This window comes from Petromyzon marinus, chromosome 60 (assembly GCF_048934315.1).
Source record: "Petromyzon marinus isolate PM22_M1 ecotype Great Lakes invasive population chromosome 60, UKy_Petmar_22M1.pri1.0, whole genome shotgun sequence".
Taxonomy (NCBI): domain Eukaryota; kingdom Metazoa; phylum Chordata; class Hyperoartia; order Petromyzontiformes; family Petromyzontidae; genus Petromyzon; species Petromyzon marinus.
Window position 1 is genome coordinate 7,926,850 of NC_133726.1, and position 20,632 is coordinate 7,947,481.

Sequence of the window (20,632 nt, forward strand, 5' to 3'; positions counted from 1 at the left end):
CCAGGGGCCTGAGTGTGCCGTGCTGAGAGTTGTGGGTGCAGCCTCTACTGCTGGAAGTGGGGCGGAGGCGACACGCCACACCCAGAGCCCCGAGGAGGCTGTTGGCGTGCGGGGAGGGAGGGAGAGACCACTTCAAGCGCTGGGTGAGCGGTGTCGAGGACTCGCCACGCCGAGACCAACTCGGCATCAGTTTAACACGTAGGCTTTCGCGACCAATATCATCCATAAACATCGTACTCAGATTGTAAATGTTGTGGCTCAGCTCTCCAACACACCGGTGTGCTGTACTGGTGACGAATTGTCATGTTCTGTTTACGTGACAAACCTTACTCATTGGCTATGTCGGGTGGTGGCGGGTTTAACGACACATTTACGCGATCTAACCCCAAACCAAAAACCTGTATTAAGGACAACCCTGATTTCATGCAAAGGGTATCTATTTGGTATTTGAACCTCTTAACACCTGTTTTATTGCCCAGAAAGGGACCACGCCTCTTCGGATGGCTGTCAGATGGGCAAAAGATTAGCGTTTGATGGGTTACAAAGTGAGCTGTTCGCCAAGGCTGAGTGCATTGTGCCTGCCGTGGGGTGTTCACGTGACACGACGGGGTAAGTGCATTCCTCATTATTTGCGGGCAGCACACCTTCATGTTTCTCTGCGCTGTTATGCTGCTGCTATAAACTTTCGCTTCTGGAAAACAAGTTAATAGCACAGTGGGCTTTGCCTGGTAAGATGAAAAAAATAGTTTCGTTTTATTTGTATGTATGTTTTAAGTGATTTTGTTACACTTATACTTTTGTTTAACCTATATTATGCACTCCTATCGTGTTTTTTTATTGTCTGTTTGTAACGTTCTGACCCCGTGTCCCTTGCTGGACATCTGCGGGGGGGGGGGGGGTGCTTCGTAGCTCATCGGATTTCTCCAATATAAATACACATTCTGATTCAAATGCCAGCTCCTGTCTCACGATCCATCTTGAGCGAGACACCACCACTTGAAGGCGACGCACGAGGTATTTGGGGCACGGCAGACGGGTTTCTTGGCGTCATAAATGTTAGCGAGCTTTCGGTGATTATTTTAAGAAACGAGTACTTTTTTTTTTAAAGCTGCCGACTTTCGGAAGCTTGCAGAATTCGCTCGCACATCTCCGCAGGTTGCGCATAATCTGTCGAGCAAAGTGGGTTTCGGTGAGTGTGGGTGAGTGTGGCAATTAGCGCGCTGCGCTACGAACCTGGCGACCCGAATTCGATTCCCGCTCATGGCCAACACCGGTGACGATTATTTGAAACGGTCCTTGGATTCTTCCCCTAGGTCGACTCGGTCTCAAATGAGTACCTGGTGCGGTGTGTAAATTATCACCACTGGGGAGGCAAAGGCGGCTGGGCGTGGTGTTGGCCACCGATCCCTCTGGTGTGCCACAGCGCCGGCCTTCATAGGTGCTACACTCGCTAACAGCACTTGCCCCAAAAGTCTGTTACAGGCTAGTTCAGTGGAGGTGTGGCCTTGGACGCAACATTCGCTGTTAACAAATCAAGCCCTGTTGTCAAATCAAGCCCTGTTGTCACACCACAACTGAGAGCCAGCTCTTGGAATGTCCGCGGCTGGCGCGCGCGTGTGTGGGTGTAAGATTTTCGGTCACGCGTGTTTTCAATAGTTAAGATCTGGATTACGTGAGAGGGGGAGGGGGGGATAACTGAAACGTAACCACCTTTAAAATAACACCTGGGGAATGAACTGCCAATACACGGCTATTAGTTTAACACGTAGTAGGCTTTCGCGACCAATATTATCCGTAACAGAGGGTTTTTTTGGGGGTTAGATCGCGAAAATATAAATGTGGTCGTTAAATCCGCCGCCACCACCCGACACGGCCACCTAGTAAGGTTTGCCACGTCAACAAAACGTGTCCAATTAGTTACTAGTTGAGCAGTCACCGGTTGTGTGTTGGGAGAGTAAACCCACCACAACATTTACATATCGAGTACCGTGACGTCTCGCCGGTAATTACAACAACAACAACCAGCATCATCAGGTGATGGCCACAGAGTCGCGGATAAATCCTCCTCCTGTTTCGGTCTTCAGTGGAGCGGTAAAATGTGATGTCGTCACCTGTGAGCCAATCAGGTGCGAGGACCAGAGGCATGAGTGGGGAGTGTTAATGTGTTCATATAACTTACAATGGGCATCTGTTTTTGGGTTTGGTTATTTACACGGTTATGAGATAAAAGCGCAGCACTGCCATTTCTTTGTCACGCCACTGCTGAGCGGACGGGCCTCCACCAGAGGGAGCTCTCTATAGAGCCGCTATTGAGGGAACTTGGCCTACTCTTCCACGCGGGCCAGACGTATTAAACGTAGGCGAGAGTACCCGCACTTTAGCCCCAAACCACATGAAACCCGGTCGATCGACTAACTGCGGTGTGCGCATTTCATACCCCTTGGGTGGATGGAGGCACCGGAGGATTCAAGAAACTCGCTTCAACTGAGATCAAATCGGCGACCTCTGGGTCAGTCGCAAGTCCGGCGCGGTAATCGATTCCACCGCGGCAGCGTTCCATGCAGTTAGTGTAGGTGCCATTGCGTAACCAGGCATCAAAAGTGCGTGAATTCAATGCCTTTTGTTATCGTCAAGCGTCTACTCTTTTGTTAATGGCACCACTCTACGTTGTATGGTTTCGACATAGTTGCAACAGTGATTTGTAATAAGAAGTGGCGAGTAGGTGGCTTTGATGTCGGCGTGGAGCTGGCACGATCTGAGATCTGGAGTTCACATACAGGCTGGTGGCATGTACTTGAGGTTAAACCAGGTTCTCAAGGGCAGGGAGTTTATGGTTTCTGTCTATCTGCACACAAAAATAAACAAATCGCATTAACTTTAACTATTCTATTAATTTGGCTAAACTCCAGCTAGCAAATTAAATGTCAGCGTTACTGTCACGCACCGAGCATCACACGGTATTCTTGAGTGACTGCACAGGAGGGATAGAGCTGCCCCCTACTGAGTGAAACAGAGGTCACTTTCAGGGATCTCAGAGGTGGCTCTGTGATATATGCTTCCACGAGCCATTCTTTAACACGCAACATATATACGAATGAGCACTTCCTATCGTGAAAATATACCGACGACAACTTTGAAAAGCGGTGATTAGCATTGTAATCTCTCCATGACATGGTACTTTAAGAAGACTTTAGCGGTAGCTGGCTGTGCATTCCATGTTACTAACACCACAAAACCTCAAATCTATGTTTGTTGAACTTCTTTTGCACCGTACGTAGCCAACCGTGGTAATCGGAGGGGTGCGGTGGAATGCCAACAAAATTGAACACAAAAATCCGTTCCAAATAAATGAGTTTTCAATGTAGATTTCAATGAACATATGCAATTATTGGTTTCAACCGGAGGTAAGAAAGTGTTGAAAATGTCGTTCCGACGGCAATAAATGTCAGTACACGTACATAAATTGGCATGCGTTTTATTAGCACGGGTTGTATTTTGTATAAGAGTAGAAATGATCAGCAAATAGCTAAAGCCACAAACACCACGCAATCAAAAGGAGATGAATCGTCTAAAAATGGAGCATCGTTTATTAGTTGTTCGCTTATGAAGCCGCCTATTAATATCGCCTGGCACAAATAAAAGCGCGTTGTTTATATATCCCTCGAATTAAGAGATTCAGACATTCCACGTTGGGATCCAATGTCGGTTGATGTTGGCCCAACGTTGAATGTCCACAGTTATACTCCTAGGTAGATTGTTGACTTGCATTAGGCAAAGGGTGAACATTTATTAAAAAAAGAAATGGTTTCACATTTCCACACAGCTTTCTCATTGACATGCTAATTACTCCACGCCAGCGGACCCACCTCTCTCTCTGCACCCCGCCTCTCTCTATATTTAAGGCCTCGACACAGGCGTTGGGTCTCTGTGTGTCTATGTTGTGTGTCTCTTTCTGTGTGTCTGTGTTGTCTCTCTCTGCTTGTGTGTCTGTCTGTGTGTCTCCGTGTCTGTGTTTTGTCTCTCTATAAGTTCACTAGGTTTGTTCTATACCTGACGACGATTGCATGTGTTGCAATCGAAACGGCGTATTCTATTATTTAATTTATTTTCTTTCCACGTGACTTTACCAAAAGAACCAAAGAGTAATTCCTGCAGTCACGAAAGCTTCAAATCAAGTTTGGTGTCACATATTTCCTCATCTCGCTCGCTGAGAGACATTTAACAGGGAGCATGCTAGACACGGTGGGGTTTTCCCATGACCGTGCCGTGTCAACACACGCGGTTTTACCCCGAATTCTTTTGATCAGGAAAATTGAGTTTTCAGGTCCACACGGCGTACAGTCGTTTCAAAAACGGGCGAAAAAAATCCAACTGTTTTTACTTTGTGTTTCTCCCTCGTGATGGGACTTTGTAGGATGAGCTTTAAGATTTATAAGGGCACGGGGTGACCAACAAGGTCTGAATTGGTCTGTAATAAGCTAGGCGCTGATAAAGGGTTGACAGGTATGCATTACGCAGTTTGGCAGAATACGGTGCAGGTTTAGCTAAAGGGGGTTTTCAATCTTCCACGTGGATTGTTGAGCTGATTAAAAGCAAAGTGCGGATGAGGATTCAACAGTTAAGGGGACGTATCTCCCTCTTCTGACAGAAAGCGGTAACTGTTTTTTTTCTATCTGAACAAAAAAAATTCATCAAGTTTTGTCTGTCTTCAAAGCAAAAATAAACGTGGATTTTCGATGGACATTGAAGTGAGGAAGCACGTGGCCATTAACAGAAACGGTGCTGGATTTCGATTGGCTAACTAACCACGAGGTCAATTTTCAAGGCTTGTCAGGCCTATTTACCTGGAGAGGATTAGTTCGACTCTTTTGAGGCAGAGTAGCACCTCCTCAATCTAACCACAGGAGGACGTCTGCTGCCTCTCTCTTTCGGCAAGTGGCTCTTCATTGCAAGGCCCACGCGGGGCCAACCGGTGGCCCCTGGTGGCCTTTAGTGCGGCCCCTGACGTGCGGCCCCCACCACAGTACAACAATGTGAACCCCCCCCCCCTCCCCATCATCATGATCGTGCTGCTGTCAAACCCCCCCAATGGTTTCAAATGTGTGGCGGCACCCTTACACTTATCAGCGAAAGTGACACCCTCCCGCCTCCTGAAAATTCGTCAAGAGCAGTGACCTTAAGGGATTCACAGATACGGATTAAGGCCAGGAATAAGTTGACCAATGCTGTACGGGGCATACTATTGAGGCATTCAAATATGTAGACATGGCAAATTAATTAAAGAAAGAGTGCAGCATGTATGATGTAACGAATATATCAGTTGGACTGTAACGTGAGATAAAAGTGTTACTTGATATATAAGGGTATTGTAGGAATATGCAAGGATCTCTGCTCTTTAGTACAAAATGTGAATATAGAGTACTACATGTGAATATAGAGTAGAACAAGCGAATGTAGAGTAATTGTAGGATTAATTTGTTTTTGTTTATAATAGCGCCCTCCTTTCACGTCACATCTCATCTCAACACATTCGACAGGGCAGCCCCAGTAGCAGCTGGCCCTGTTGGCACAAGGTGACCCGGTACCTGGCCTGCAAACGGGCATTAGTCTGCCAGTTTGGGGTCGATTGCTTACGTTTAATCCCAATGGAGTAAGTTGCAGATTAGTTTCATGATAAGAAAATGTGGATCTTAAAACTGGCACCCAATGGCCTAGTCTTGTGAATGATGATGTAAGGGGATCTGGAACGTCCACTCCAAAGCTGATGGCGCATATGATGATTCTTATAATTATCTCACCCTCAGTATTAATCCGGGGTGGCCGCTGCATTCGAACCGTGGACATCTGAATGAGGTGGAGAGCGTGCTACCGCTAGGCCATGTCATCCCCCCCCCCCCCCGCCGAATGACAAGGGGAGAGAGAGCATTGACGTAACCTTGTCAACGCAGCTGGATCGTGTGGGCAACATTTCATTACCTGGGCACTGGGCCCAGGTAATGAAATGGGGCACCCTGTCCAGTTCCTCACCTCTTCATGACCTGCCGCCTGAGCGATCCTCTCCTGTGTGGGCCCTGGTGCAGTTGAACTTCCTGCAGAATCGATGGCTACACCACTGACCCCCTTCACCCCCTTTGTGGGCCAAATTTGGGATTTGTTTTTTTATTTTTGTGGGAGATCTGAAGCCGCTGAAAGTAGTGTTCTTAAAATGAACCTTATGGCGGTACCCCGGGGTACCATAGCACCCCGGCTCTCGCATAATGTCCGTGAAGCAGTCACTTTTAGCCTGTTGATGGTCGGCGATGCGGCAATCGACTCATCTCGACGAGCTGACACGATGCACTATTCAAAGTAAAAAATTTCGATAACGGATTTTTTATGCTGATGTTTAGCGTTTCGACATTGCGGAGAAGCATTGATTTCGGATTGATTGGTACCCCAGTCGCGGAGTGAAGTGCACCCCTGGAAAAAAATAGTGTCCCAGAAATAAAATATTCAATTGCCTCGGCCATTTATTATTACTTGGTAATTCTTTAAAACACAAAGTGAAAAGTGAACAACAATTGAAAATGCCAGACTCGGCAATAATGACTATGGGTCTGGGTTGGGGTGGATACAAATTGTTAGAAGAGAGGACAATCTACTCATCCTGACCATAACTGGATGACCAATCCGGAGTATAAGGGATGGGGTATACGTTCTTTATGGACGATCGAATAGGACTTTAAATCATCTCTGGCAGACCACACATTAACATAAACCTTTGCATTTTATAATAATGACTGAAAAATTAATGTGCATGTCGATAGAGCAAAATGAGGCCCTTACATTGAGGAAAGTAACTGGGCACTCTAAATATACGAAACATATCTGTAAAAAGAAAATATTTCATTCTCATGCGCGAATTAGTGCAGCAAAGATGCTGTCAGTAATGGATACATATTGTTTGGATCTTCCGATTGTGGGCCGTATGAAATTGAGTCGTAAGCAGCATTCGGCCCGCCAGTCAGGGAGGTCCCCTGCTCCTACCCTAGCACTAACCTTATGTCTGTAAAAATGTTTTAATAAATTCACTTTAGTTGCTCACGGGGCGCTTTTCAGGTGGCAGCTTAACGGTAGTAGATGAGGATGGCGGATTCCAGCAGCTTCTTTGTTGCGCTCCATTCCACACCTGTCCCATAGCCGTTCCAGTCGAAGGCACCAAAGTCACCGCACTGTCTCGGGTTTCCCTCAGGCACGTAGCCGCCACCGCCTACACAGAACTGCACACACACATATTGCCATTTACTTGAGTGGGCATGTGCTCGGGCATCACATGAGCCAGAGAGGAGAAAGGCTGATGTGGTTCAGGATGTGGAGCTGACTGGACTTGCCGATGACTGGTACCGGCGGAATCAAGACCGGCCCCTGTGTGTGGAGGAGGCCCATGAGGGACGCTACTGGGCAGTTGGAAACAAGTCGCTCTCCAACAACAATGAAGGCATAATAGAGGTTTTTGGGTTAGATCGCGTATATATAAATGTGTCGTTAAGGCCCGCCATTACCCGACACAGCCAACTAGTAAGGGTCGTCACGTAAACACAACTTGCCAATTCGTTACTCGTACAGCACACCGGTGTGTTGGAGAGCCAAGCCACAACATTTACAAACTGAGTACGACGTTTCGCCAGTAATTACAACCAGCTTCATCAGGCGACAGCCAGATTTGTGGAGATGTCCACCTGTTGTGTTCCTTATACAGAGGCGTAGATGTGGTGACCACGCAGTTGCGCTCTTGCACAATGTGTGTGGGGGGGGGGGTATACTGAGGCAACGTACATTATGCATGTGCATTATGCGAGCCCTTTGAACTTGTCCTTCCTGTCTATTGTGTTTATTAAAATAGCCCTACCAACGGTAATCACTATTGAGTTACGTTGCCCTTCGTAGGCATGCATTTAAATAATTTATTACTTGATGATTCGCTTCCACGCAGCACTAAGACGGTAGCTATCCAAACGGTTAAAGTTATTTTGATTTGAAGGCGTGATGCAAAAAGAGAAACGAGCAAAGCATCGGTGGGGAGCACAGGTGGTAAATATTATCAGCCGTCTATCTCGGTCAATTAGCCCATAATACCTGTGTCTGACTCGTGACTCCTCGCCAGGAAACCTTCAATGCTTAAAAGTGCATTATATTCTGGCATAAGCGCGACGATGACGTCACATCACGTCCCATGCAGACTCGATTCCTTGCAAAAGGTATATATTTGCTGTTTCAACATCTTAAAACGTGTTTTATTTGCCAGAAAGGGTTAAAGCTATTCATATTTTTTATACTTTGTTACTAGCAAAACGGTCCCATGATATAGTGTATACTGTATTTGTATTCACTGGTCTGTGCTGCCATCAGTGTAGCAGCGTGCTCGACAGCAAGTATTTGAAGTACTCACATGTTCAGTGTGACAGTTAGAGACGACCTTCAACCCAGAGCAGATGGCAAATGGGGCTTTCTCGTTGTTAAACACTCTGAATTGTACAAACCCTGATGTCGTTCCGCCTGTGGAAATTTGTTTCATTAATTGAATGCATTTATAACGGTCAACTTCACTTCTCATTAACAATGAAGCTTCTGCATTTCTGGAATGCTTAAATGGTCCACACGGCACCGCTCACTTTTCCACAGCTTTAGGATAATGATTGTTACAAAAAACCTCGCTTTTTTTCAAGAGTGGGGTGACTGCAGCCATCGTTAAAAAAAATTGTTGGGCACCGTGCCAGTCTCAAGAGAATTGTTGAAGCGGCCAACAACGAAGGGCCCTCAATGCAAAAAAGGTTATCCTACAATCGTCCACAAGGGGTGGGGGGGATCAAATTGGGCAACAGGTAGATCGGGGAATCACAGCGATCAGAGAGGTCAGTTGCAAAGTTGCGATTCGCGGGGAACTTCACCAACAAAGTGCCTTCAATCCAGGAGGTTGGGCAGATGAAATGGATTGAGAATTGGTTGGTATAGGCGGAGTTTGACTTCTATATTTGTGGGTAGGAGGGGGGGAACAGGGGTTTGCTTTGTCCCTTGCATTAGGAATCACGAGTGCATAATATACCTTTATTTTTTATCGTAATTGTAAACTACTCAAAATAAATTAATAAAGGTATTCAGTTTAGGAGCTTGTGTACAAGATATTTGGAACGGATAGTGAATTCATAAAAGATTTTTAAGTTAGATCGCGAAAGTATAACTTTGTCGTAACCCTCCACCACCAGACACAGCCAGTAAGGTTTATCACGTAAACAACGCGTCATTTAGTTACTACTACAGACCACCGGTGTGTTGGAGGGTAAATCCACAACATTTACAATTTGAGTAGAACAACGTTTCGCTGATAGTTGCATTCAGCATCATCGGTCGATTTGCTAGAATAGTGAAGCAATCCACCTGCTTCCGGTCTTAAATAGTGCAGCAGGACGACGTCATCACTGAACCCATCAGGTGCAGAGATCAGAGAGGGAGGAGGGGGTATTGTAATTATATAATAGATTAGTCATCTGAATGTAGATTTCCATCATCACCCGCTAATAAATCCTCTCTCATCAAGACACTCATACATCGGGCCAAAACAGTGTCAGATGGTGAAAGTCTGAGAAGAGAGATTAATCATGTTAAAGAAGCGCTACAATTAAATGGCTACAATTATGCTCAAATTAACAGAGCATTGAATGCCAAACCAAGATCGAACAGCAATACTGCTGAAAGCGATCAAAATTAAATTACCATATTGCAGGAGTAACCGACAAATTATCTGGAGTTTTGGAAAAACTAAAAATCTGAGTAAGATTTGTCAGGGTACACAACATTCTAAAACTATTATATCGTACTAGAGATGAATTGCCTATTTCTTGGGTCTTTCGGTACAGTCACATAGATATGTTCAAAGAAAATAACAAAAATAACAAAAAAACTATGACGTTTCCATCGCAACACAAGGAATCGTCATGAGGACAAAAAAAAAAATTTTCATATAAAAAATTATCAGGAGAAAAAACACTTTTTTCTCGTGATGACGATTGTTTGTGTTGCGATCGAAACGTCGTAGTTTTTGTTATTTTCTTTGAACCTATCTACGTCACTTTACTAAAAGACCCAAGAATATTAATTCCTGCAGTCACGAAAGTTTTAAGTCAAGATGAATTGCCTACATTATCAACAATCCGCAAAGCTGTCTCCTCAGCCATGCAGAGACAACTTTCTGAGGATACAACCAAAACCATCACTTTACCGTACATAGCACGGGTTCATAATAAAGGTTTTGGGTTAGATCGCGTTATTTATAAATGTGTCGTAACCTTCACCACCCGACATGGCCAATCAGCAAAAAAAGTGTCACGTTGACAAAAGACAAAGAGTTCACTACTTTAGCTCACCGGTGCGCTGAAGAGTGAATCCACAACATTTACAGTTTTAGTAGTACGACGTTTCACTAGTAATTACATCCAGCATCATCGGGCAATTCGCCAGAATGGTAAAGCTCTTACTTGCTCCCGGTCTTAAATAGAGCAGCAGGGTGACGTCATCATTTAACTCATTCAGGTGCAGTGATTTGAGGCAGGGGGGGGGGGGATATTACAATTATATAATCGATTGGAAATCAGTCAATGGTTATTATTAGTAATGAGTTGTAGATTAGTAATTAGTTGTAATGTGTGTTATTGTGATTATATGCTACGTTAGTAATCCGTTAATTCGTATGTTTCCCGTATAAGGAATTGTAATATGCATTCTCTTTGGTTTTATTTGGTAAAGTCACGTAGATAAAATAAAACAAAATAAAAGAAAATAATTAAATCACGACGTTTTGGAGGCAACACAAGCTTCCGTCTTCAGGTGGAAAAGTCAACGCAGAATGTCTGTGTTAGGAGCACAGTTCAGAGACGACCTTGGATTATATACAGGTTAAGGGAGGGGGAGGAGTCAGTAAGGGGGCGTGGGTGGGTGGGAGGGCTGGGCTAAGCAGCTTTTTGATAGAATGCTGCGGGTAACACCCACTTCTCAAAGCTCACATCAAAGGGCTCCCCAATGTGGGCTCACAACATTATTTAATAATACGCTTCCAAGCCGCACTAAGCCTGTAGCTGTCAGAGCGATTAAAGTTATTTCTATTTCTCTCGATTTCAATGGATTCTCTAATTAGTCTTTGCCAGTAATGATTCGTTTTACACAACACTTCAACGTTATTAAAATCAATTGAGTGTCCTTGTTGACAAGCATGTTCTGCCACTGCCGACAGTTGTGGTTGAGATAATTTAATATTTCTTTGGTGTTTTTTTCAATCTTATGCTGATGTTACGCCCCGTCTGTCCCGGGGGTTACCAAAAAGATTTCCAAAATCTTAAACAAACACAAGATCCAGGTTCGTTTCAAAATGGTACACAAAATCCGTGATTTAATCCCATCTGTAAAGGATGTGATTCCTGGTGTCTACAAACTGAGTTGTGGTTGTAGCAGCAGTAACATTGGGGAAACGAAACGACTTGTCTTGGACCGTGTTCGTGAACACAAGGCAGATCTGAAACACGGTAGGACCAATACCTCTGCCATTGCCGATCATTGTTTAAACGTTGTGGGCTCGCATGAAATTTATTTTTCCAAGACGGAGGTACTCTGCAAACCTATCGGCTACCTGCAGAGATTTGTTCATGAAGCCATCCAGATATATAAACACAGACACAAATTCAACCAAGAGGATGGGTACACACTGAGCAATCATTCGAAGGACGCTTTTAACCAGGTAAAATCTTAACTGACTGTGATGTTTCCATCCTACCTGCCTATGTCAGCTGATATTTCCGACTCTCTGTTTCTCTCCCTCTCTATGCCTCTCTCTTAAATCTCTCATGCATTGCACTCTCACGCCTTTGGATTGCACTCTCATGCTCACATGTCTTTAGGATTGCACTCTCATGCTCACATGTCTTTTGGATTGCACTCTCATGCTCACATGTCTTTTGGATTGCACTCTCATGCTCACATGTCTTTTGGATTGCACTCTCATGCTCACATGTCTTTAGGATTGCACTCTCATGCTCACATGTCTTTTGGATTGCAGTCTCATGCTCACATGTCTTTTGGATTGCACTCTCATGCTCACATGTCTTTTGGATTGCACTCTCATGCTCACATGTCTTTTGGATTGCACTCTCATGCTCACATGTCTTTTGGATTGCACTCTCATGCTCACATGTCTTTTGGATTGCACTCTCATGCTCACATGTCCTTTGGATTGCACTCTCATGCTCACATGTCTTTTGGATTGCACTCTCATGCTCACATGTCTTTTGGATTGCACTCTCATGCTCACATGCCCTTTGGATTGCACCCGCTGGGTTGCACTCCCTCGTCGTGAAGGCCGCTCTCCTCCGATCTTACAGTTACATGCTAATTTCTCACATTCACATCACTAGCCCCGGCCACTTTATAACCCTTGGGCTACACCCATTTCAAACCTTTTAAAAGTCTGCCTCAGCAGCAGAACATGCTTTCTCACCTGATGACAGACGCTTGTGTTGCGCCCAAAACATCTTGATTTATTTTATTTTATACCTACGTGACTTTACCGAAAGATCCAAGAATATGAATCCCTGCAGTCACAAAAGCTTTAAATCAAAATATATGAACGTAGTTTATTTTAGTTTTTTATCGGTTTACTGTATGGTAGTCAATATATAGTCAGTGTATACCAAGTTACTTAATTTTAATAGCTCAGCTTATTGGAGAGCATATTGAGTACATTGATTATATTGATATAGTTTATATATAGTTTTTTCACATCGGTTTATTGTATGTAGTAGAGGTAGTTGCAGTTCTTTAGCATCAATATACTAAATGCCTCTGTTGATATGTAAACTCCTTTGTCAAGGCGCTCTGCTCCTCCCATCCAGCTTAAAATACGCTGCCAAGCTTAGCAGTGTTCATTAGGATGCTGTTTTTCTGACAGCTCTGTTCTTCACCTGAGGACGGCTGCTTGTGTTGTAGCCGAAACGTCGTGATAATTTTATTTTATTATGTTTTATTATTATTTTATTATTTACCTTCTACGTAACTTTACTGAAAGAACCAAGAATATGAATAAGATAATATGGCTTATCAAAAATCCATAAAGAAGGTACACCCCTTCTTCCCATCGTCTCCAACATTGGCTCACCCACCTACAAACTGGCCCGATATCTGTATAAGACCTTGCAGCCATTCACCGGTAAAACGACCTCTTCTGTACTGAACTCGGCTCACCTAGTATCATCAATTAAAGACATCTCACTGTCCCCAGGTGATTTGCTCGTGAGTTTCGATGTAGTTTCTTTGCTCACCAAAGTTCCTGTGCCCGATACTATTGCAATCATTGAAGATTTGGTCCAACAAAAATTGAATTCTGATGTACCGGTGCTGGTGAGATGCTGCCTCACCAATGCATACTTCACCTGGAATAGAAAATTCTATAAACAAACTGAAGGTACCCCAATTGGTTCTCCCTTAACTCCAGTTGTAGCCAAAATTTTCATGGAAAATTTTGAGATGGACGCCATCCAGACATCCACTCTACGCCCGTCCTTGTGGTAGAGGTACGTGGATGACACGTTTGTCATCTGGCCACATGGCCGACCGGCTTTGAACCAATTCCTCAACCACATCAATTCCATACACTCAACCATCAAATTCACCATGGAGGTATAAAAGGATGGCATGCTACCTTTATCGAATGTCCTAATCAAAAAGAGACCAGATGGCTCAATGAGCCATTCTGTCTGCAGGAAAGTAACTCATACTGACGCCTACCTAAAACCTGTTTCCCACCGCCATCCATCCCAGAATAATTCCCTCATCAAAACGCTACACCATAGAGCTCAATGTATCTCCGACCATGAACACCTATCCAGTGAACTCAAACACGTACACCAAGCTCTCAAGGCGAATGGATATCCTGACTACACAATCTGCAAAGCCATCACCCCAACCGTTATGAAGGAGCCATCTGACGATCCAATCAAAACCATCACCTGGCCATACATAGCAGGGGTAACCAAAATATTTCCCAAATCATGAATAAACACAAGATCCAGGTCCGATTTAACACAGTACATAGAATTCGTGATCTGATCCCATCTGGGAAGGACATGATTCTTGGCATGCAATATCCCCGAGTCTACAAACTAAGCTGTATTTGCGGCAGCCTTTACATTGGGGAGACTAAGCGACATATCTCGGACCGTGTTCGTGAGCATAATGAAGATTTGAAAGACGGTAGGACCAATTCTTCTGCCGTGGCTGATCATTATTTTAATACGGCTGGCTCACACGAAATTTATTTTTCTAAGACAATAGTACTTTGCAAACGTTCATGAAACCATCCATATATACAGACACAATTTCAACCGAGAGGATTTTTATAAACTCAAAAATAATTGGAAATATGTCATCAACCACTTTGGGTCATGACTTGATTTTTTGTTTTCTTGTCAACCTTCGTCGTCAGCAGGGTGGGTGTGTGGAGCGAGGTGCAATGATTGCCTTGCGGCCCTTTGATTCGTGTAGACCCACTGCCGGTATCGTTGTTTTCTCCAACATTAACATTAGCTGCCCCACCCATGCTGCTGACACACTTGGGCTACGCCCATCTCTCAGCCTTTATAAACAGTTTGCCTTTAGAGGCTAACCCCCCTTTTCCTGATGACAACCGCTTGTGTTGCGATCGAAACGTCTTGGTTTTTGTTTAAATTTTTTATTTTATTTTTATTACTGAAAGAACCAACAATAAGTCTACATTAAAGACTGCCAGTACACTCACTCTGGTTAATAACCAGGCTACAGTCTACATTATAGACTGCCAGTGCACTCACCGACGTTAAGAACCAGGCTACAGTCTACATTAGTTGTTCTTATTATTTTTATTTAAAATGTATTATTTATTTTTTATCAGTTTCTTTTTTATTATTATATTTCAATCTATGTGACTTTACCGAAAGAACCAAAGAATATGAATTCCTGCAGACACGAAAGTTTTAAGTCAAAATCTGTTAATCATACCGCATTGCAGATAAAGTACCAGTATAAGCAATACTTACTCAAACAGTTAGGGCAGCTGAGAGAATTGACGACTGCGTCACTTCCATAGTCATAAACAATGGGGTAGGCAGGCCCGTTATTGGTGGGACAGCTTCCGGAATTGTACGTTAATGGGAAGAAATTCTGCAAACAAAAGGAGAACCATCAATCAATATTTACCTGAAAACAACAGAACAATGTTACGCCACTTAAAATGTGTTTATTCATGTGTACGCTCCCATTAAGATCACCCATATCATGTATGCGTTTTCCTTTTCGTCAAATCACTGCTAGATTAAGGTCTACCAACACCTTTGTGGGTCATCGGGGTACGTGGCCATACATCAGCACATTGGACAAGTGCAGATTGGTGGAGGTAGGGAGCATACATGTGGAGGCATAGACATACATAGGGACATATATCGCTCCACTGTCCATTGCTATCCACTGTAAAGGCCTGACGGCGCGATAACAACCTGTACCTCCTGGTCAATGGGCATTAATTTCCACCAGAGTTATCTGGGGCTGAGCTCCAGAAATATATCCATTAAATTAAACCTTGCTGGTCAATTATTAAATCACTATGCAAGATCTATCCTGATTAGCTTCTGAGATCTGAAAAGTTTAGGGCCTTCAAGGTGGTTTGGCCAAAAGGCATATAACACCCCAGTACAATTTTGATATAAGGTTATCAACCTCATGAGTCACAAGTCAGACAAAGGACTCTACCTTGAAAAAGGAATAAAAGCTTCCTCCAAAGGCAGCCAGAAACTTCGACTCTGTGTGGTAGCGAAAGAGCGATGATGTCTTCCACGCAGGTAAAGGAGTCCCGTTAGGAACATGCCACACTGCTATGTCATTTGCCTCCAGATCGTAATATCCCGGGTTCTGAATAAATAAAACACACAAGCAACACAACTACAATAAACAACTTAACAAAGCGGACATGCGTATTTACGAATGAACATTTTCTTCGCCTGTTTCAGCACCTTCACTTAAAATAATCAAGCAATATCATATATATTTGTCTATGTTGGCTGACCTTCAAAGCAATTGTTTTATCTTTTGTATGATTTCCTCCTACATATCATTTGGGAGATCCACAGCGTGATGGATGGACACAAATTTTATGTACGTATAAGCTACCTGCTTCTACATTTGTCTCTGGTTCCTTCCTAAAAGTGGTTGGGTTCAAAGTTTCGCTTCTACAAAGTAATTGCAGCGCCACATCTATTACCATCCTTAAGAGAAAGAACACTTATCCGACCTCTAACCCCCAAGAACGGGTTTGCAGGTTTGAGCATTTCTGTCAGGTCTTGGAGGGAAACCCCTTCAACTCAAATAACATAATGGGACTGGGGTTGACACTGCTAGGGCCACAGTGCCTCAACTATTGGAGGAAGTAGCTGCTCCCCATGAGTCGTTGGGTGTCGTGCCATCTATTAAGGAAGTGCAAAGGATAATCTGGAGCTTGAGACCAGGTAAAGCATCAGGTAGAGATTGCTTCTCAAGCGAACTGCTGAGGGAGGACGGTGATTGTGTGCAGACATACCCTATGTTACATCATTACAACCATCTGGTCCACATGACAGGTTTCGCAGGATTGTAAGGATTCCATGGTGGTGCTCATTTTTAAAAGGGGGACCACACTGATTGCAACTACCAGGGCATCTTCCTCCTCGGTGTGCCGGAAAAGATCCTGGCAAGTATTGTCAAACACCGCCTTGCCAGACATGCTGAGGAGAGGCTTCTCGATAGGAGCAGTCGTGCACAGACACCATTTTCTCCGTCCGTTTGCTACAGCAGAGGTGTATGGAATTTCAACACGACCTACATATCTGTTTTATTGACCTAGTCAAGACCTATGGCACCATCAATAGGCCGGGCTCTTCATGCTTTCTGAGTCCAAGACCCTCTGCTCACAATCATCACGGACCTTTATGATGGTGAGCAGGCCCCTGGTAAAGCTGTGTGACAATGAGTTGGAGCCAATTTCTGTTTCACTTTGGCGTGGGACAGGGATACTCTTTATCCCCTACACTATTTAACATATTTTGACCACGTAGCTCAATAAACTTTCGATGGATGTACAACTTGAGTTTCCATCTGGGATAGATAACATGGGAGGTGGAGTCAAGGGATGGCTCCCTATTGGTCAACTGTGTTACATATGCAGATGATTTACTAAATTCTGCCCACTCTGAGAAGGATTTGAAAACAATCCCTCCTGCTGAACTAAGCGATGGGGCCTTATTATCAGCCCCACAAAAACAAAGCCACCTGCCTGGCAGCAAGGTCTTGGTCAAAATTAGTTAGGCGGCATTATATTTACATTGGTTGCATAACGTTTTATGGAAGCTACCTAGTTTGTCACTCAACACAAAATTTAAGTTCTTGACCGGTCATGCCCTCCCTTCTCTATGCTTGCGAAACATGAACCCCCCCTAATCTAACATCTATGCTGGTTAGAAACATTTAAAACTGGCCTGCAAATGATCCATCCTGGGTTTAACCAGGCTGGATTGTGTGAGTAGCTAACAAATCCTTGAAAGATCTGGACACAGTCCCTATCTGAGCTTCTCCGGTGGGCAAGGATGCATTGGCTGGGTCAAGTAGCCCGCATGCTCATGCCGCTGCATTTGTACGAATCCAAATGGTCGAAGTGCCATTTGAGTAAACGACAAACCTTGTAGTCGTCATCAGTCGCCGACTCGGGCACACCAAATGTGTTGAGGTTGGCCCAGTTTTTATCCCCGTCTATGAATGGAACTGCAGAATTGCTGCCCTGCTGACTGGTCCAGCGGTCTCCCGTGGTACACTTGGCCGCGATGTTGTTCTCGTGGACGCTGGCGACCAGGGTCCAGCCTCCTCCGTTGGTGTTCATATCGCAGAACGCCTGGTAGGACTGCCCGCTCTTCGTTTGCAGCGAGTATAGCCCATCTTTCGTGAGCAAAGGGAACAGATTCAACAAATGAGTTGTGTGGATGTGGACCAAACGTGGGTTTCTACGTGTGCTATCTTTCCATTGAAAGAACACGTGTGATACCCAAACCAATTATGTAGGTAAATATATATTTTGGTACAGTGTGCAGTGCTGTGAGGTTGAAAGAGGGGCCAACTGCAGTGGCATGGGTCAATTCGTTACTCGGAGATGGTGGCTGGGTCACGTGGCATGCATGTGTTTTGTTACTGGGTAAAAGGGGGTGCATCACGTGGTAGGAATCATGGGCATGGTTTGGTGGTACCAAAGCTATGACAGACCCCACCGACATCCCCTAGCGTGCCCTGCCATCCACCAACATCCCAGATGAGGGATCGGGGATCCAAGGGAGGGCTGAAGAGGTAGGGGACGAGCGGCAGGAAGTGGGAGGACGTGTAAATGACAAATTATTACTATGAATGAACTTTTAGAACTAAAACTTTTTGTATTTTACCAGGAAAGGCCTACTGAGCTATACAAGCAGTCCTCCAATTACGAATGCCCGACTTATGAATACCCATACTTACTAACCAGTTTCCATTAAATATTTAAAAACATTGACTTAAAACGCAAACTCGCAATTGCAAACTAAGCCACGGCACTATTTTGTTCAGAGAAGCCTCGGCAAGATGCGAGCAGCCAAAGAGTCGCAAGGGGGCAGCCAAAGAGTCGCAAGGGGGGCAGCCAAAGTGTCGCAAGGGGGGCAGCCAAAGAGTCGCCAGGGGGGAAGCCAAAGAGTCTCAAGGGGGCAGCCAAAGAGTCGCAAGGGGGGAAGCCAAAGAGTCTCAAGGGGGCAGCCAAAGAGCCTCAAGGGGGCAGCCAAAGAGTCGCAAGGGGGCAGCCAAAGAGTCGCAAGGGGTGCAGCCAAAGAGCCTCAAGGGGAAGCCAAAGAGTCGCAAGGGGTGCAGCCAAAGAGTCGCAGGTTGCCGACCCCTGGGCTAAAATGTCAGAGTCGGATCCCCGATATCGGTGTCAGCTGAATTAGGGGTAGATCTCATTTAAATTAGAAGACAGCGTTGTGTGAAGCATCTAGCCTCACCTCTCTCTGTTTTTGTCTTCTGTTTGATTTCAAGGCATGAGTGTGGCGGCTCCTCGGACCATTTTTTTGGTGGAATCCCACTGCAATCCTCTGCTGAGAAGCACACTGCTGTCCTCACAACAACGGCACCTGTAAGCACAAGGCATTAGCATCACCCAGATTAAAACCCCACAAGCAAAGCGCAGCATGATTCTTTTGGCGATCCCAACTCGGTGGTTTAACTCTCAGACTTCATTGTTGTTTCATATCTGATTATTTTAGGGGTTGAACAAATTTAACTTCATTCAACTTTGTTGTCCTTTCCCCACACCTCTGATTCGCACGGTTGCATACGCACGTTTCAAAATAATTTTAACATTCATGTGCTTGTTACTGTGTAACCGGGTAAAAAGAGTCTCAAGGGAGTCAAATTACGTACTTGCAAATTGTATCGATTATATAAATTAGTAAACTTTTATAAAAAGGAACTCACATAAAAGTGTCGTGGAAATGCTCAGAAAAGGCGGCAATTTGAAGAGCCCCATGGATAAGCAGCGATACCACGCAACTCTCTCTAACTCTACAACGATCAGAAGCCTGTAAATGCAATAAAAACAAACCGCTGCAGGTAACAAAAGCCCTAACGCAACTTGTGAAGATTTACTGTGAGCACTAGAGTGAGAACAGAATCGGTTATTAGTTTAAGACACCAGCCTTGCAGACTACAGCAGGAGTGGTCAGCTCTGTGAGCGTTGGACAGACACTTATAGTTTAATGCCTGCTTACAGCAACCAATCAGGGAAGTGTATTGTGGCAGGAAATAGGGGATATGGAAATATTTTCAGGGTCAGCCAAGTTGAATATCCCATGCTACTCATAACAATGTCCTCATCTACAAATAATAAATTAACATAAAAACACACAAAGCTGACATCTATATTATGCAAATCCACTTTAAAATGATCATTGACTCTTAGAATGCTTATGTTTTAAGTACAGCTTTACCATTATTTAACGGTTGATTACATACATATTTATAATCAATTCAATTTCGTCGAACCCCCAAACAAAACACAAGTGGAATATACGTTGGGAGAATTGACGACAGTGAGAGGAACAAAATGAACTGTTGAGTGGGGATCGAGGGAAGGCACATGATGATGAAGACGCGGGGTGAGGAAAATGACGAGACAAATCAGATAAATCAGAGACCACCTACTCGGGAAGGAAGGAAATGTGAGACAATCGGCTTGTTTTTGTCCAACAGTGGAAAGTTACAGCTTTTGAATGCGAGTGGAAATTTTAACCCAATATGTTACCGCCTCACTCGGTACAAACGACGCCCGCCTGTAAAGTAGAACTGAAATAAAAGCCTGTTAAAATGGTAAGTCTATTCCACTGTTTGTGCCTAACATGAACGTTGTTCCAATGGTAAAATTGTGCACGCATTATTGCAGTAATATTTACAGTGCGATGAGTTAAAAACGCAACTTCATGCTTAGAAACCCCAAAAAACACATTTTTGCGTTAATCATTTAAAATAGAAACGAATTGGAATTTAT

The 20,632-nt window shown here is 44.2% G+C and overlaps 1 protein-coding gene across 1 annotated transcript; it reads right to left on the reverse strand.

Annotated features, from left to right (window-relative positions):
• Nucleotides 1–3,459: 3,459 nt before the first annotated feature.
• LOC116955555 (intelectin-1a-like) lies at nt 3,460–19,872 on the reverse strand. Its single transcript, XM_076053327.1, has 7 exons — nt 19,564–19,872; nt 19,092–19,220; nt 17,759–18,012; nt 15,802–15,960; nt 15,093–15,216; nt 8,429–8,535; nt 3,460–7,259 (listed from the first exon to the last, which is right to left on the reverse strand). The coding sequence occupies exons 1-7, from the start codon at nt 19,613–19,615 to the stop codon at nt 7,107–7,109; spliced, it is 978 nt and encodes a 325-aa protein (XP_075909442.1). The 5' UTR covers nt 19,616–19,872; the 3' UTR covers nt 3,460–7,106.
• Nucleotides 19,873–20,632: the final 760 nt, after the last annotated feature.

Excerpts from the sequence above, each read along its gene's own strand:
- LOC116955555 (XM_076053327.1), bottom strand. The coding sequence starts at position 19,615 with ATGGGGCTCTTCAAATTGCCGCCTTTTCTGAGCATTTCCACGACACTT. Across the intron at positions 15,217-15,801 it reads GCTTTTATTCCTTTTTCAAG|AATTTCTTCCCATTAACGTA; the intron begins GTAGAGTCCTTT and ends TTTTGTTTGCAG. Across the intron at positions 8,536-15,092 it reads CAGCTGCCCTAACTGTTTGA|GCGGAACGACATCAGGGTTT; the intron begins GTAAGTATTGCT and ends AAATTTCCACAG.